Here is a 15,301-nt window from a genome sequence, read left to right as displayed (position 1 = left end):
CTCGTGGAATAAACTGCTTAATGACATGAAGATGCTTTTTGCACATTGGGTGGCAGAATTTCTCCACCTAAGGATTAAGGGTTGTAGTTGGGTTTGTAATACAATGGGAGAGCATTGTGCTGCCGGTGAAACATGAGTTAGAAGCTGGTGTGGGGCCTCCTTTCAAAGAGAGGTGCATTGATAATCTTGGAGTGGGATGGCTGCTTGTGCTGTTTGACTAGACTGTGCAATCTGTGGAATACAGTTGGCATTGCAGCTTAGCCATTCCCTTGCCCTTCAAGCAGTAAAAGGAATTCTTGTTAAGGATGGCTCTCCCGTTTCTTGATCTTTTGCCTTGGTCATTAGAGGTTTGAGTACTCGGGTGTTTGGGTCATTTATTGTTTTTTCATTAGTGTTGTTAACTTTGATTCCTGAAAAGAATAGGAACATTTACTGGGAGCCTTTGCTTATTGTTTCAAGTACGGATCTATTGGCAAACGGTTAATCTAAAGTGACTTGGAAGTAAGAATCTACTCTGCACATGGATTAAGCAGGGTTTGATGCTTTCCTTTGGAACCATATGAGGGCGCTGTGCCTCAGGTAAAAGACAGCATCCAAGATATTGAATATTAGCATATTTATGATTGACACTGTAAACTGAGACGTATACCACCAAAAGCTTCTTGACGTTTAAAACCGATATCTCTGGTTTTAGCTTTTCACGGACAGCTCTGAACGTTTGCCACGAAGCACGCTTTGTTAATCCCATTTATGAAGTGCTGGGCTTTTAAAGATACCTATTCTAGCATAGCTAAAAGGTACGACAGGCAGAGAAGAGAACTTTTTTGAAAGGGGAGTGTAGTTGTAGGCACAGTATTAATTGCCTGAGATCTGGGAGTGAGTGAGGGGGAGAGAAGAAAATTGGCATTATTCCCAGTGGAAAAGTTGGGGCAGGAGTGGTGGGGGGTGGAACTAGACTAGTTAATCTTTGTTCTCTACTCTGCAAATATGAGTCCTGACATTTCTAGAGCAGGTCTGAATTCTAAACAAGCGTCAGAATGATTCATTGGAGCAGCCTGACATTCGGTTCAGAAAACGAGTAGGTTCGATGGAGGACAGTGACATGGACACCAGCAGTCAAAACTGCTACTTGTTTACGTGGGTAAATTCAGGAGAGTTGCACATGCTTATGCCACCTGTGCGTTTGTTGCTGGGAATGGTGGAGGCAAATCTATTGCGAGACAAAGTACATCAGCATACTGGGATTACTCCTCCTCTGTTGGGTAGGGCCATGACGTTACTTTTCACCTAGTTAGCTTAGTAACAGCCCTGTGAAGTAAAGAGGCAGTAACCACGGAGCAGGACACTAAAGCTGTTGTTTATGTAGAAGTTGCATCAATTAAACTTAAACTGGTTTTAAAACTGATTCAGTTAAATTCATGCAAAGCCCTGTGGAGACATTTTTATTTTAGCTTGAGTGATTTATTTCAGTTGGTTAATCAATTTAAGCTAACTTGATATAAACCAGGTTTGCATCCATTTATGAGTACTCGCGTGTACTTTTGCATTGTTTAACTAAACCAAATTTTAAATTGTACCTCTAGTTAAACTGCTGTAGCCTTGTGTGTAGACAGTCCTTAAGGGCACTGAGAGGATGTGTGACTTGACTTGCTCAAGGTTGTACAGGAAGTCCACAGTTATGCCATGTATAGAACTCAGGTGTTCTGATTCCCAGTCTTGGTCTTTAACCACAAGACCATCATGTGGTACGTCCCTTGGCCCGCTCCGCTTCCTGCAGCCCCCATTGGTCTGGAGCAGCAAACCACAGCCAGTGGGAGCCGCGATTGGCCGAACCTGCGGATGCGGCAGGTAAACAAACTGGCCAGGCCCACCAGGGGCTTTCCCTGAGCAAGCAGTGTCCCAAGTTTGGGAAACACTGCAGTAGGTTGTTAATTTCAAACTGCCACCTAGACCTTGTCTGCAATAGAAAACGAGGAACTCGTATTTTCCAGCAGTGCAGCTCTATGGATAACAGAAGTGGTGGAGGTTATAATGTAGATGAAACAGACCTGCTGTGTGCAGGGTTAGATAACCTGGTGGTAAAACCCCTGGCAGCTGATGTACACTGTTGCTCCCAGGGTTGCTGGTGCTTATACAGCCATGGGAGATTTCCTGAACATTGCTAGTGTAGGCCCAGTTGATAGGGCTTGTAGATGCTCAAGACACCTTAAAAATAGCTTGAGCCTAGAATGGTTGTAACACGGTGTCATTGCCTAATGATGGTACCAGTTGTGTTGTGACCATGTCCAGTAACCGTGCTACAAATTACGTGTCAGGTGAGTGTAGCACGATTGGGGCAAGCAGAGTACTAATAAAAATACAATCCCTCTTGCGCTGGGAGGAGAACTGAGCAAGAGCTGGATTCTACAGTCACTTCTTGGAGGGCTGTTGCTAGCAGTTTCCCTACCTAAGTTTTTTTTGGTTTGTTTATTTAAACCCTGCTGGTGCTGACAGTGTTGTTAATCCTTACATGGGCTGTGGAACAGTTTCTGACTACAGGTTGTACCTGGGTTAGGGGAGGGTGCTAACCTGTGTTACAACCGAGTCCGGCTGTAAAGAATGGGTCACCTAAGTACTACCACTGTGGGGCTGCACACCTAATAGGTCACCTAATGGGGCTGCACACCTAAGAATGGGTCACCTAAGTACTACCTACTAATGGGTCACCTAAGTACCTACTGTGGGGCTGCACAGTAAAAAGCCCCATTTGGAGACTCTGCTTCCAACCTGGTAGCCCCTCTCCTCTTCCCATTCACACATTCTGACTTGCAGCGTACGCGGGACACACCTGTTGGTTTAGCCGTGTTCCTGAAATGTGCTACGCTCTTGGACTTTGCAGGGCTGTACTGCAGCTAGGGAGCATAGTTAAATACACCCTTTTGTCCCTAGTGCACTGCAGGACTTTAACTGTGTTGGGGAGATGGCAGCTTTTACGGCACAGACAGGCTAAGTTCTTGGCACTGTGGTCTAACCAGAGCTAGTGTGGTACTTAACATGGGGGTTTATTCCTCAATAAAAAGGGTTGACTCATTTGCACAGGCAAGACCATGTGTTATAACAACACGAGTGGGGGACTGTTGAGTTCTTAAACATGTGCTCGGTTGTAGGGTCCCACCTGGTAGCAGCCGGCGTCAGAGACAAGATAGTGGAATGGGGGACTGCTGGTCTCCTTTAGTGTGGAAATTGTAATGTTTGCTGCAGGCATCTGAGAACTCTATTTATGCATCGATACTATGTATAACATCACAGATCCAGTTAATCTGTTCTTATTCTGGACTGATCCCAACCCTCTAGCAGAATTTGGCAGAGCAGTGCTTGACAGCTGCCTTCCATTGTGTTTTTGTTACTCTCATGGTTGAAGCCATAGTATAGAATGGATAAAGCTTTTTAAATGCCAAGCTTTCCATATGTTAAGTGCCACACTGTCTTCCCTGAGTGCTAGCAGGCTTATCAGCTGTACAGACCCCCTTACCCCCACCCCCCAAGTAAAAGAAAACGTGAACCCTGTCTGCAGGTGACTTTCAGTCATTCATTTGCCTTGTGGCGTCCAGCATGGTGGTATGTCTCCATTTGGAATTGGGAGTTTTCAAAGATTGTATTTTAAGTATTAATTCCTTCGCTTCTCGTTCCTGCCAGAGTCTCTGTGAACTGCTAAAATGAGACACTATTCATTCCACATTTGATTAGTATGTTTGTACTTCAGTGACAACATGCAAAGTATGCAGGGCAATGGTGAAGGTGGTTTTGGTTATGCGCGGCTTGAATTTTTGACAGTGTTTAAGTGATTGCGCTTAGAGATGAACTGAGGGTGTCATTTCTGTGTATTAGGTTTAGACTGACTTTCGGATCTCTCGTTTGACGTGGTGTCTGTTCTGGTTTAGAACCCAACCTGAAACCAGAAATCACTGGGGCAGGTTTGGATCCAGAGACTTGTCTGAATTACCCTTTGCGTGGCCCATTCTAAAATTTGGAGGCTGGGGGTTTGGATTCAGACTATCACTAGTTTAAATACACATATTCCTGAAGCTAAGATGTAAGTGAAAGATTCAGTGTTTCCCGCTACCAGCATCATTTATCTTAATTTCCACACCGTATTTCCAGCCCCTTTGAGTTCAAGCAAAACTTTGTGCAACCTCTTTTGAGCGGAGTAGATCAGTGGAAGCAGATTACCTATAGTACAAAAGCTGGTCAAATAAAAACCATGAGGTCCCCCATTGTACGATGAAGCAAAGTGATGGAGGTTACACTCAAAGGAATAAATTAAAAGCTGGGAAACCGTCAAGGTTTTCCAGCATTGTCCTCCATATTCAGCAGAGAGAAGAGGACTTCTTTTCTTTCCAGCTCCACACACAAAAGGGAAAGAACAGCAGAGCAACGAGGCCATTCCATCTAAGCGTTGGAGCATTTTGCATGGGCCATTCTTCTTTAGATGGATGTGGACAAGCTTTGGCAAGTTTGCACAAAAGGAGACGATAAAGTTTTCGGCTGGACACAGTTGAAAATGTGACCCAATCAGGTGAGCATTGTTCGGGAAATTTGAGTAGCGAGCTAAGGGGCCCTGCCCTTCGAGGGGCTAAACATGCTCCAGTACTGTTGAATTCAAGATGAAGTAGTCAAGCTATAGTAGATAAGTTGCGAGAAAGTCCGTGCTGTTAGAGAAATGGAAGGGAATTTTTCTTCCCCAGCTTGCGTGGGAGGCGCTGCACGGGTGGAAATAATAACACCGAATGCTGCTCGCTATAGCGTGATGGTCAGGACTTCTGAGCACCAGACGAAAGGAAGACAGTGCACCCATAAGTTAGCTGCAGTAGGTAGGAATATCGACCATGTCTGTCGTTAGTCCTCCTCCCACCTCAATGACTTCCTCTTTATTGACGTAACTAAATGCCTTGGAAAGGCCATCAAGCCTGGGTGATGGTAGGGAGCGTTTGGTCCATTCAGCTGCTGCCTCTGGGGAGCCCAATCCAGAGGTTTGACACTAAAAAGTACCCCAGCTGATCTCTTCTGGGGTGACGGTGTGATTGTAGGGGAAGGGGTGGTCTCTAGGAAAGACACAAAGAAGGCCCCAAACAGGTGGGTTGAGGCCTGGTTGTGCAATGTGGAGTGACTGGAGAACTCGTGAAATTAAAACATTTCAGAGTCACAGCTGAGCAATTGGAAAGGGAGTCTGTCAGACTGTTTAAAACTGTGTACATGTGCCTATGTAATTAATCTCCAATGCCTACTGAGCACTTAGGGGCAAGGACGCCTCTGTTGAAGATTCAGCACCCCCTGCCCCTCCAGTTAAGAAAAGAGAGTTCCCTCTACACATTTCTGAGACCCTCCTGCAAAAGGTTTGCAGGATTGGGCTCATCAAGTATAAAAATCACCCTCTGAGAAATCCTCCCACAAAACAAGATGTCAGGTGGAACATTCCTAATTTTTCCGAAGGAAAAGAAAGCAAACTTCCTTTATTCAGGATGAATAATTAAAAAAAAAAAAAAAGACATAAGCACAATTAAAAAATCCTCTGTAGGCCACTTTTAAATGTATATTTTGTTACCTTTCTATGGGTGGTGTTAAGGGATGCTCTGGTATTGAAAATGGTGGTACAAACAATGTGAATGCTGGATTGTATTAGCATGTGGTATGGACCAGAACCAAAAGCAGTGCACTTGTGGAAGTTTGGATTTCCATCTCTAATTAGCACCATTACGCTTTGGCTACTCTAGTATGTACTGAAAAATCATCCAACCTTTCTTACCTCTGATACTGTTCCATCAGTAATAGCTAGGGTCCTAACAAATTCACGGGCTGTTTTGGTCAATTTCATGGTCATAGGATTTTAAAAATTGTAAATTTCATACCGCTGGGCTGCTGCTGGCAGCCACGCTGCCTTCAGAGCTGGGCAGCTGGAGAGCGGCAGCTGTTGGCCGGGAGCCCAGGTCTGAGGGCAGAGCTGCTGCCAGCCGCAGCGCAGAAGTGAGGAGCGCATGGTACGGTGTGGTCACCCTTCCTTCTGTGCTGATGCCTGCAGAGCTGGGCCCTCCTTCAGCAGCCGCTGCTCTCTGGCCATCCGGCTCTGAAGGCAGCGCAGAAGTAAGGATGGCAATATTGCAGCCCCTCTAAAATAACCTTGCGGCCCCCCTGCAACTCCCTTTTGGGTCAGGACCCCCAGTTTGAGAAATGCTGGTCTCCCCCGTGAAATCTGTGTAGTATAGGGTAAAAGCACACAGAAGACCAGATTTCACGGTGGGAGACCAGATTTCAGAGTCCATGATGTGTTTTTCATGACCGCGAATTCGGTAGGACCCTAGTAATAGCCAAAGATGGGAGCACGGCGGTAGCCAGGGCCTGGGGCAAGTCTGGACAACACAACGGTAGAAATGCTGGAGAATGGTCTTCTCTGAATGCCAGTGCTAGGTCAGCCCGAGCAGTTCCTTGTTGCTACCATCGGAGGCAGTGTAATGGTGTGAGCTCTCCTCCAAAAGCATAGTGTAGATAAGGGCTTAGGGCTTGTCTACACTTGCAATGCTGCAGCGGCCTAGCTACGCTACCGTAGTGCTTCAGTGTAGCCGCTACCTATGCCGACGGGAGGGGTTCTCCCACTGGCGTAGTTAATACTCCACCTCCCCTAGAAGGGGTAGTTAGGTCAACGGATGAATTCTTCCAGCACCCCAGTGCTCTCTACACAGCAACTCAGGTCAGTTTAACTACACTGCTCAGGGGTGGATTTTTTACACCCCTGACTGCCGTAGTTAAACCGATCTACTTTTGTAGTGTGGACCAGGCCTTATGGCAAACAAGATACTGCGTAGACACCAGGAGGGTGATGAGCTACTGGTAGCAGAAGAGTAGATTAGTGTTAGCAGATGTTTTCTTGCATGAGTGATCAATGTGTATACAAGCCTCTGGGAAGCGGAGACTGTGTTTGAACTCCTCATTGATCACATAAAGAAATAAGGAAGGGGATGTTTTCTGCTGGTGAGACATCTTGAGTTGATCAGAGATTGAAAGTTGGATAGAAGGCAAAGGAGGGAACCATTTATTGTTCCTGGGGTGTGGTGTGGCTGGGGGAAGGGTAGACGTCTTTTTATTTTGTTATTTGAATTGACTTGCAGTTCACTTGCATGCCTTGTGAGGGTGAAACTATTCCAGCCTTGCTACTAACTGCACTGAGTGGTTCTGTCAGTTGTAATGTCCTGTCACACTAATTGTAAAATCCAAGTTAGATTCATACCTCTGATGACAGTGAATTTCTAGAGCTTCTGTGGAGCAGCAAATAAGCCCCCACACTGAATTTTTCTGTTCGGATAACTCTCCTGTCTCAGGTTTTTGAAGGCAGTCGGCTGATGGCTTCTTGCCTTCCAGCATACCCAAGCTCTGCTGTTATTTGATGTAATGACGTTGCTTGTCATATGCTATTGCTTACATATTTTCTTTGAGAACAGCAGCATAAAGACCACGGGAAGTATCCAAGATTGTGATCTCTTCCCCCACCCCCCCAATGTAAATTGACAGATACAAAACTTTATTTAATTGGAATGATTGAAGAGAATTCCACAGCCAGAGACTTGGGAAAACCAGCCTCAGCAGTGATGTTGCATTGTTAGTAACTCCAGAAACCAGCCCCCATTCCATGCCTGAGCTAGTTAGGGGTAGATTGTGCTAAGGGAAATTTAGTACAGCCTTGCTCTGATGCTGATGTCTCGTTTGAAGACTGGTGCAGTCAGTGGATTTGGAAGCATCAATCTGAACAACAGTATTTGTTGCAAAAAAACAAATTAATGAACTGAGTCAGTCAATAGTCAAGGCACTAGGTCATTATGTCCCTGAGTGAACCAGAAAGGCTTCAGCACTCCGTACCAGCAAATTTGGGGGAAATGGTAAATCTCTTTAGATGTATTTGATGGGCCCAATCCTGCAAACTTTCCATGCCTCAAACTCCAGTTAATAAGGTTGTAGGATTAGATCCTAGATTCCTTCTTAACTGGTGCCAGGGTAGAGACGTGTAGCTCTTTTCCTCCATAACTGAGAGGAAGGAGTTTTTGCAATTCCAAAGCAAATGTGAAACATAAGGACTTGCCAGTGGTTTAAATTATTTTTGCACTTGATGCCAGAAAGTTGGGCTAATGTTAGGTGGTGATGAAACTGACTTCTTCTTACATATTTTTGGCCCCAGAGAAAATGGCTGGCATAGTTTCAGGAGCTCTGGTGTGGTTTTTAGTACCACAGCACCAGATTTACAGCCCTTCTCCTATATAATTAAAACCTATATTTTTTAAAAAAAAGAAGGGGTGGGGGTTGGGGCTGTCTCCCAGCAGGAAGGTTGGAATAAGGAAAGCATGTAGTGAAGAGCGTCCTAGGGGAAGCTAGAGTTATTGCTTTCTTCAAAATGACCCTGGCAAAGCCCACTTTGTTATTAAAGATAAGAAGCCTGACTCTTCCAAAACTCCAGTGTGGAGCAAGTTATGTGAAACTATTAGGTGTTCCGTGGGACCCACAAATCACCGTTATTCTTGCACATAAATAGCACCTTCCATTTGGGACTCTCTCTATTTGTAGTGTGCATAGATGAACTTCCCCTCGGAGCCCTCCTTTGAGGTAGGGAAGTCATTGCTGTCCATGTGTAAGGATTGGGATCGGCTGGGGCACCAAGGGGTTTTAAAGCCCAAGCTTTCGAAAGTGGCCTCTGATTTTTGGGAGGACTCCACGTTGGGTGCTCAGTTCTCTCCATTCCTAGACGTTCTGTAGAAATGAGAGAGTTAGCAGCGTCTAGCGGAAAATCCTTCCATGGGAATCCGGGGGCCAGACTCTGTCACTGGGGTGGCCCAGGTGTAAGTGAGCACAGGACCTGGCGCTCTGTGTGGAAACACAGAATGTACGGTATGTATGTAATGTACATTTTAAATCATGTTAGTGCAGTCAGCGGTTGAATGTCCTGCACGAGCACGTATGTGCAGATCCCTTCTTTGGATGCTTGTCTGACTGGCATAGAACACGTTGAAAAACCCATCTCGTCTCGCTTTCCCTATCCCGTGGCCGTTACATACGTGTGCCCTGCAGAGAGAGGTGAACGAACGCAGCCTGAGCCCTTTTAAAGTCAAGCTAACATGCACTACAGGCCAATCTAACATGTGCTGAATTTATAGGAGCCTTCCAGTTGACTCCAATAGAAGTTGGATCAGACCCTTAGTTGTGTAGTATACTTTCAAGGGATCATATACGGTAAAATGTCCTATTTTTAAAACTGTTTGTTTATTTTATAGTAATCAAAATAATTGATGAATCAGTGCAATGAAAAAAGTCGGTATGTATTATCAGAAAACCAGATTATCAGCACACCCCTTTTCTCCCCTGGGTTAGTAATCTCCAGCGGGGTGAGTAAAAATGGAGAGCGTTTTAAAAGATTTCAGCTAGGGTGAGATCCTCACCCTACTTGGTCCCCTCTGTGCCAGTTAAAGGGCTGGCATGGCTTAAAGGGGCTCCAGAAAGTACTGGATTTGGCTGGCAGAGGAGTCCCCTGATGCAGGAAGTGTGGAAGACAGACTTGGAGCAGTCCCTCGCAAGCCCAGCATAAGAGTCTGGGCTGGTGGCAGGGCTCCTGCAAAGACTTGGGGCTGTGCCGTGGCCCTGAGGGCAGCCTGGGGAGGCTGCTCTTATTCAGACAAGCCCCAGGGCTGTCTTTGTTACTCCAAGGGCAGCAGAGAAGCTCATAATTGGGAGGACACAAAAGTGGCTTAAAGCCACCCTAATCTCTCCTTCCCTAGGCTGTGAGTTCTGCGTCGTACCTCGCAGAACCGCAGCAGGTAGAATCTCACAGTCTTCTACTTCTGGTGTTTTTTGACTTGGTTGCAGTTTGTTCAGCTGGGGCAATGAGAGTAGCCGAGTAAAGCTCACTTCTGTTTACAGGCATTTTTCCTGGCCTGGCTCTTGTGAGCTAGCAAAGACCATTCACTAACCATCCATGCTGGCGACTGGGTCAGTCCCATTAAAAGAACTGGTTTCACTGAAATGATCAAAATAATTATTTTGATTGTTGTTCACAAAATGTAAACTTTGGGGCACAGCCTGCCTGAGAGTGCCGCACCCCTTTGGAATTGTGTGCTCTGGTGTGGGACCGGTGTGTAGCTTGATTGTCTGTTGGGCTGCACCAGTCCATTTCGGGTAGAATTTTCAGAAGGACACAGAGTTGAGTATTATGGAAAGAGGACCTAAATATTGGGTTTCTTCAGCTTTCATGACAAGTAATGCCTGGCGCTTTTTCTCCATTGATCTCAAAGCACTTTACGAAGGAGTTCAGTATCATTAGCCCCATTTTAAGGATGAGAAAACTGAGCACAGAGAAGCGAGGTGAGTTTCCCAAGGTCATGCAGTAGGCCAGTAGCAGACCAGGGAATAGAAGCCAGGTCTTTTGAGTCCCCGTCCAGTGCTCTGTCCACTAGGGAACACTGCAAATAGGCAAGGCCATGTTCTGTGAAGAGGAATGTAGGAACTAACTTGTCTGCTGCAATGGACATCACCTTAACCTTGTGTTCTGGAAATGAAACAAAGAGGATCAAAGACATATAAAATGTTAGCATGTAGATAGTGATGATCAGATTTCATAAGTAGGGAAATCCACTCTGTCATGCATGAGAGATGCAGCTCTTTCCGTTTATAGGAGTGGGTGTGGGGGGGTTCATTCTGAGTAACAGTAAACGTACAAACTTAGTGTTTCAGATAAAGTCCAGCAAAGAAAAGCCAATGGGAGTTTATTACTGGCATCTTCAGGGTTCTTAAAAAAGAAGAGCCCCTGACCATCTGGATGTGTGTCTGACGCATATTCAGCTTTACCCAAATCGTAAGAGGCCTCATCCTTTCCATTATCATTCATCTCTTCCATTATCATCCACCAAATCTTTTCCCTTTCCCCAGCTCTGGCCTCCTGACTCATCCAACACTTGTGTCCTTTCCAGCGCACTTGGCTCTTTGGCTGATCCACTAGCCTGTACTTGGCGGCTTCCATTTCGACCGCCCCCCCCTTACAGTTCTCTATCTTCTTAACCTCCAGTAGCATCCCCCCATTCCTCGCCCAGCTATTGCTGGTACTCCACGAAACACTAGACCAGTTTGCTAGGTGAGAATCTGGCCCTGTATTTATACTTTGGGGACTCAATTGGTTTTCTAGCTTTTCTGAACCAGTTTGTGCATCCCACCTCTTCTTGTCAGAGACTCCTCTAGCTCCATAGTTTAATATGTCCTAATATTAAGAAGTTTTTTTCCTGGTGTTCATAAAGTGTTTTTATAAAATTTTAGGAAAATGCATATGTGTGCTCCCACAACTTCAAAAGGAACAGTTTCTTCAGTCTGACCTTTGTGTTAGCTGCTAAATACTTTGAGGCAGGGACCATCTCTTTGTTATGTATGTACAGCACCTAGCACAATGGAGCTTCTAGATGCTTCAGTAATACAAATAATTAATACTCTTACCTTCCACTTAAACACACAAACAATGGGTGGAATCTATGGGCTGTGTCATGCTGATGAGACTAGATGATTGTCTTGGTCCCTTCTGGCCTTAAAATGTATGTGTACTCACAAATGAGCTTGAAAATGCATTGCTGTGAAGCGATCTAGTGGGAATAAGAAAAACACTGAGCACAAAGAGATCTGGGAAATACAAATAGTTAACATGCCAAAGGAACTAATAATTTTTCCCCTGTGTGGACAGATTGGCTATATCCAGATTGGAACAGAACAGTTGCTAATCCAACCTGTCAATATCTCGGAGACCTCGTTCAGTGGAAGAGAGCATTTCATCAGGCACAAACGATCCTCAAAATCCAGCTATCCTGCTAAATCCCAGGTCCCTGACCAGCCCTGCAAAGTCATATCAGGTGAGTTTGAGAAAAGGCACAAGACATCAACTGCGTGAATGCATTACGGTCATGACTGTTGTTCTGTCAAAGATCTGTGTTCACCGATGCTCCAGCTCTGAATTTTAGGACAGTAAGAGGTAGTGATGAATGACATGGTGATGGATCATTCAGGTAGAGAGGGTTTAAAAGTCAATTATGCGAATACAAACATAAATAGACTCATATGCTGGGTATTGTTTAAATAGTTTGAAAAATAAATATGGTCTGAACCTTTGCTTAAATGGGTTTCTTTGAGTTACACTGTAATGAGAGGCTATGAAGAGTGATTATAACAGGCTAGAGAATTAGGACCCCTGGTTTCTATGCCTGTCTCCCAGCATTCTGACCTTGGACAAATCTCTTAACCTCACTGTGTCTGAGCCTCCTCCTCTCTAAGTTGGTTAGAATAATACTTGCCCGTGTCGCGAATGTGGATGCTTGTGAAGTGCTGTGAGAACCTGATTGAAGGCACTGTACGTACACTGTTCCACTTTTAATGGGCTGATCTTACAGCATTTTAAGTCAATGGGAGTTTTGTCAATTGATGTCAATGGGAACAGGATCAGGCCCTGCTTGAGAAAACACTCTCATTTACACGCCTAGCTTTGTCATTTATTTATGAATGCCGAAGATTCAAAGGTGCCTCTTGCAGAGAGTGATCTCAGGGAATTGTTTGTAGGAGGGAAGAGGTGTGTATTCCATCCCGGATGGTACCGTTAAAGTTTGAAATGCATAATTGGACTATCTGGTAGGGGGCAGAGATGGGCAGAATTAATTTTTGGTAAAAATTGTGCGAGATCTAAAAATATTCAGTTTGTCCTCCACACATTTCATCTGTCTGAATTCAGACTGTTGGAACAGCCAACCGTTAATATAAACAGTGATGCAAGTCATGCAGCCAGATGAGCAAACTTATTTCTCATTGAATTTGTAAATGCGTACGTGAATCTGAAATTGTCAAGGGTAGTGTGTACCCAGATTTCACACCTGAAATCTGGCTTGGGTTTGGTTCCTGCCACTTGATTTTTCAGCGTGACATTCTCAGCAAATTTTGGCTTATCTATTTTGGGAGTAAAGATCTTTTAAAATGGCTGCTCACAAAAACTGGTTTCCTTTTGATCATTTAAGATAAATGAAATGTCCTATTCAGATGTCCCACTTTCCTGGAGATGAGCCTCAGGAAGCTTCCTGTCTCTCTCTAGCCCTGTGAACCCAGGCTGGAGCTCCAATGTGATGGACTCCTCCTTTGCAGCAGCCTCCTTAGCAAACAATTTTCAATGCCTCTGTATTTGTATCTTTGGAGTCAGTTTGGTGTGTGTGCATGTGTCTATCTTCTGTGGGGTTTATAGGCTTTAACTGGAGGATAGTGTCTGAACCAGAACCCCAATCCAACCCCCTGGGGATGATGGTTATTTGAAATCAGCCCTAGATCTGGCTCTTGTGAATAGAGCATATCTCTCTCTAAGGTGCTGAACCCGACTCCTAGTGCCCCTTAACTAGTTGGGGTTTGGATTCTGAACCCAAATTGTGTCCTCATTCCTATCTCTGGAATCCCCATATGCATGGATGACTGAGGGAGGAGAGGGTCTGCTGAAATCACTGGGTGTTCGGGAAGTTCGGAATTGCCAGTCTTTGATGATAACAGAGTGGGATAATGTTAGAACTATTTTTTTTATTAAACGAAAAGGAGGACCGAAGAGGATGTAATTATATAAGCAACAAACCCCAGGTTCTCCACTGGGATAAGAGAGAGCAAGAATCTCATTTAATCAGTGGCACTTGTGTTCTTAGTTAACATTTCTCTGCCTATTGATATCCCCCCCCCCGCTCTTTCCTCCTACCCCTTTTTCACCTCTTCAGTCACCCCAGAGGAATAAAAGCCAAAAGCTTGGGTAAGTGTATCCACTTGGAGAGTTTTGTGCCTATGAGCCCCTGCAAATCTTCTCAGCCTTTCAGTATGTAGCAGCTGTAGTGAAAACATTGAATAAATGCAGCTGTTCCCACTGCCCGTCTTACCCCTCCCCCCCGCTGTTCTATTTTTTGTTGGATGTTAATAAGAAAACAGCTGGTGATATTAAAATACCCTCAGAGATTCCAAGAAGATGTATGAATGTTTAGTGACCATGTCCTGGCTCCTCCCAGTTTTAAGACCTAGGGCCAGATCTTCAGCGAGTGTAAACTGATGTAGCATGGACTTCAGTGGAGCTCTGTCCATTTACACTAGCTGGGGATCTGTCCTAGAAGGCTGAACGCACAGATTTCTTACATACTCTGCCAAGCCCGGTCTCATTTCATGAGCGGCACTATGTTCCTACATGTTTTGTTCCCCTTACCTCTTCCCCTGCTCCCCATCATTCCTGATCCCCACTTCTTGTACTGGGTGAACTCTGTGCTGGGTGGAGCAGTGGCAGACAACTGCTCATGCTGCGTTCACTCTCTGACGCTATGTTGCTGTGGGGCAGTCAGGGAAGCAGTAGACGTGGGAGTTGAGGTGCTCAGGAGTAGGGTTGATCAGGTACTCTGGGCAGAGTAGAGAAGATCAGGAGCTGGAGCTGCTATGGGACATTCAGGGAGGTGGCAGCCATGAAGGTCACTAATATTGAAACCAGTAGGCTGTAGGAAAGGCAGCTGCGGTTAGACTTGAGGAGCTGGAAGGATTGTAGTGAGGTGGACAGAGGGCCTCAGAAAGTTTGCATATCCTCTTGTTAAAGGATGCCGCGTTTGGGGATTTAACCTTTGGACCTTAGCTCATTAATTTGGATTGTCTGGTCAGTACTGGTTGCTGATTGTTGACAGAACGTGGTTTAAAGCAGAGACCCTGTTTTCTCTCGTGTGTTGTACAGAACTGAGCTCTTACCTCACCAGCGGCGGTTGTTGTGATGGGTTCAGACCCCAAAACCCTGGCTCCAAACCTCCTGAACTGTGGGGAGAGCAAGATCTGGATCGGAATTTGGCAGCTTGGGATCATCCCTAGTGAGGCTGACATGTCTCATGCCAGAGGTTGCTCTTGCACATGCAACATTTTGGACCTCTCAGGCTTTCCAGAAAAGATTTGACAGCTACGTGCTATAGTTACTGCATCTCTATTACTTACAGCAAATACAGTATTTACTAACACAGTATAAAATATGATCATCCATAGTTTAAACTGTGCTTGTCAGGAAAACAGCCTGTGTGCGTGCGGTGTTGCACATTACAACTCATTAGTCAGCTACACCTTCGTTCTTCTAGTCCACTGAGACACAGTGGGCTGCCACTGCAAAATTAAAGCCAGTTCTGCATGGTGCAGCGCTCCCTTCGCTCATTTGCTCCATTGGAGTCCAGGGAGCGCAGAACTTTGCAATACTGGGCTCCTTGTTTATTTACAGCCTTTTGACGGTGAT

At 45.2% G+C, this 15,301-nt stretch overlaps 1 protein-coding gene across 1 annotated transcript in view; it reads left to right on the top strand.

The window, feature by feature from the left end:
• The window catches only part of ADAMTS17 (ADAM metallopeptidase with thrombospondin type 1 motif 17), a 251,846-nt gene that overhangs the window by 3,342 nt on the left and 233,203 nt on the right, over nt 1-15,301 (top strand). Inside the window, exon 3 of the mRNA XM_077828766.1 lies at nt 11,732-11,897. Within this exon, the coding sequence (XP_077684892.1) occupies nt 11,732-11,897 (166 nt within the window). The remainder of the gene's footprint in view (nt 1-11,731; nt 11,898-15,301) is intronic.

Source organism: Eretmochelys imbricata, chromosome 10, assembly GCF_965152235.1.
Source record: "Eretmochelys imbricata isolate rEreImb1 chromosome 10, rEreImb1.hap1, whole genome shotgun sequence".
Taxonomy (NCBI): Eukaryota; Metazoa; Chordata; order Testudines; family Cheloniidae; genus Eretmochelys; species Eretmochelys imbricata.
The sequence above is the reverse complement of the archived record's forward strand: the minus strand, read 5'-3'. Positions and strand labels throughout refer to the sequence as shown.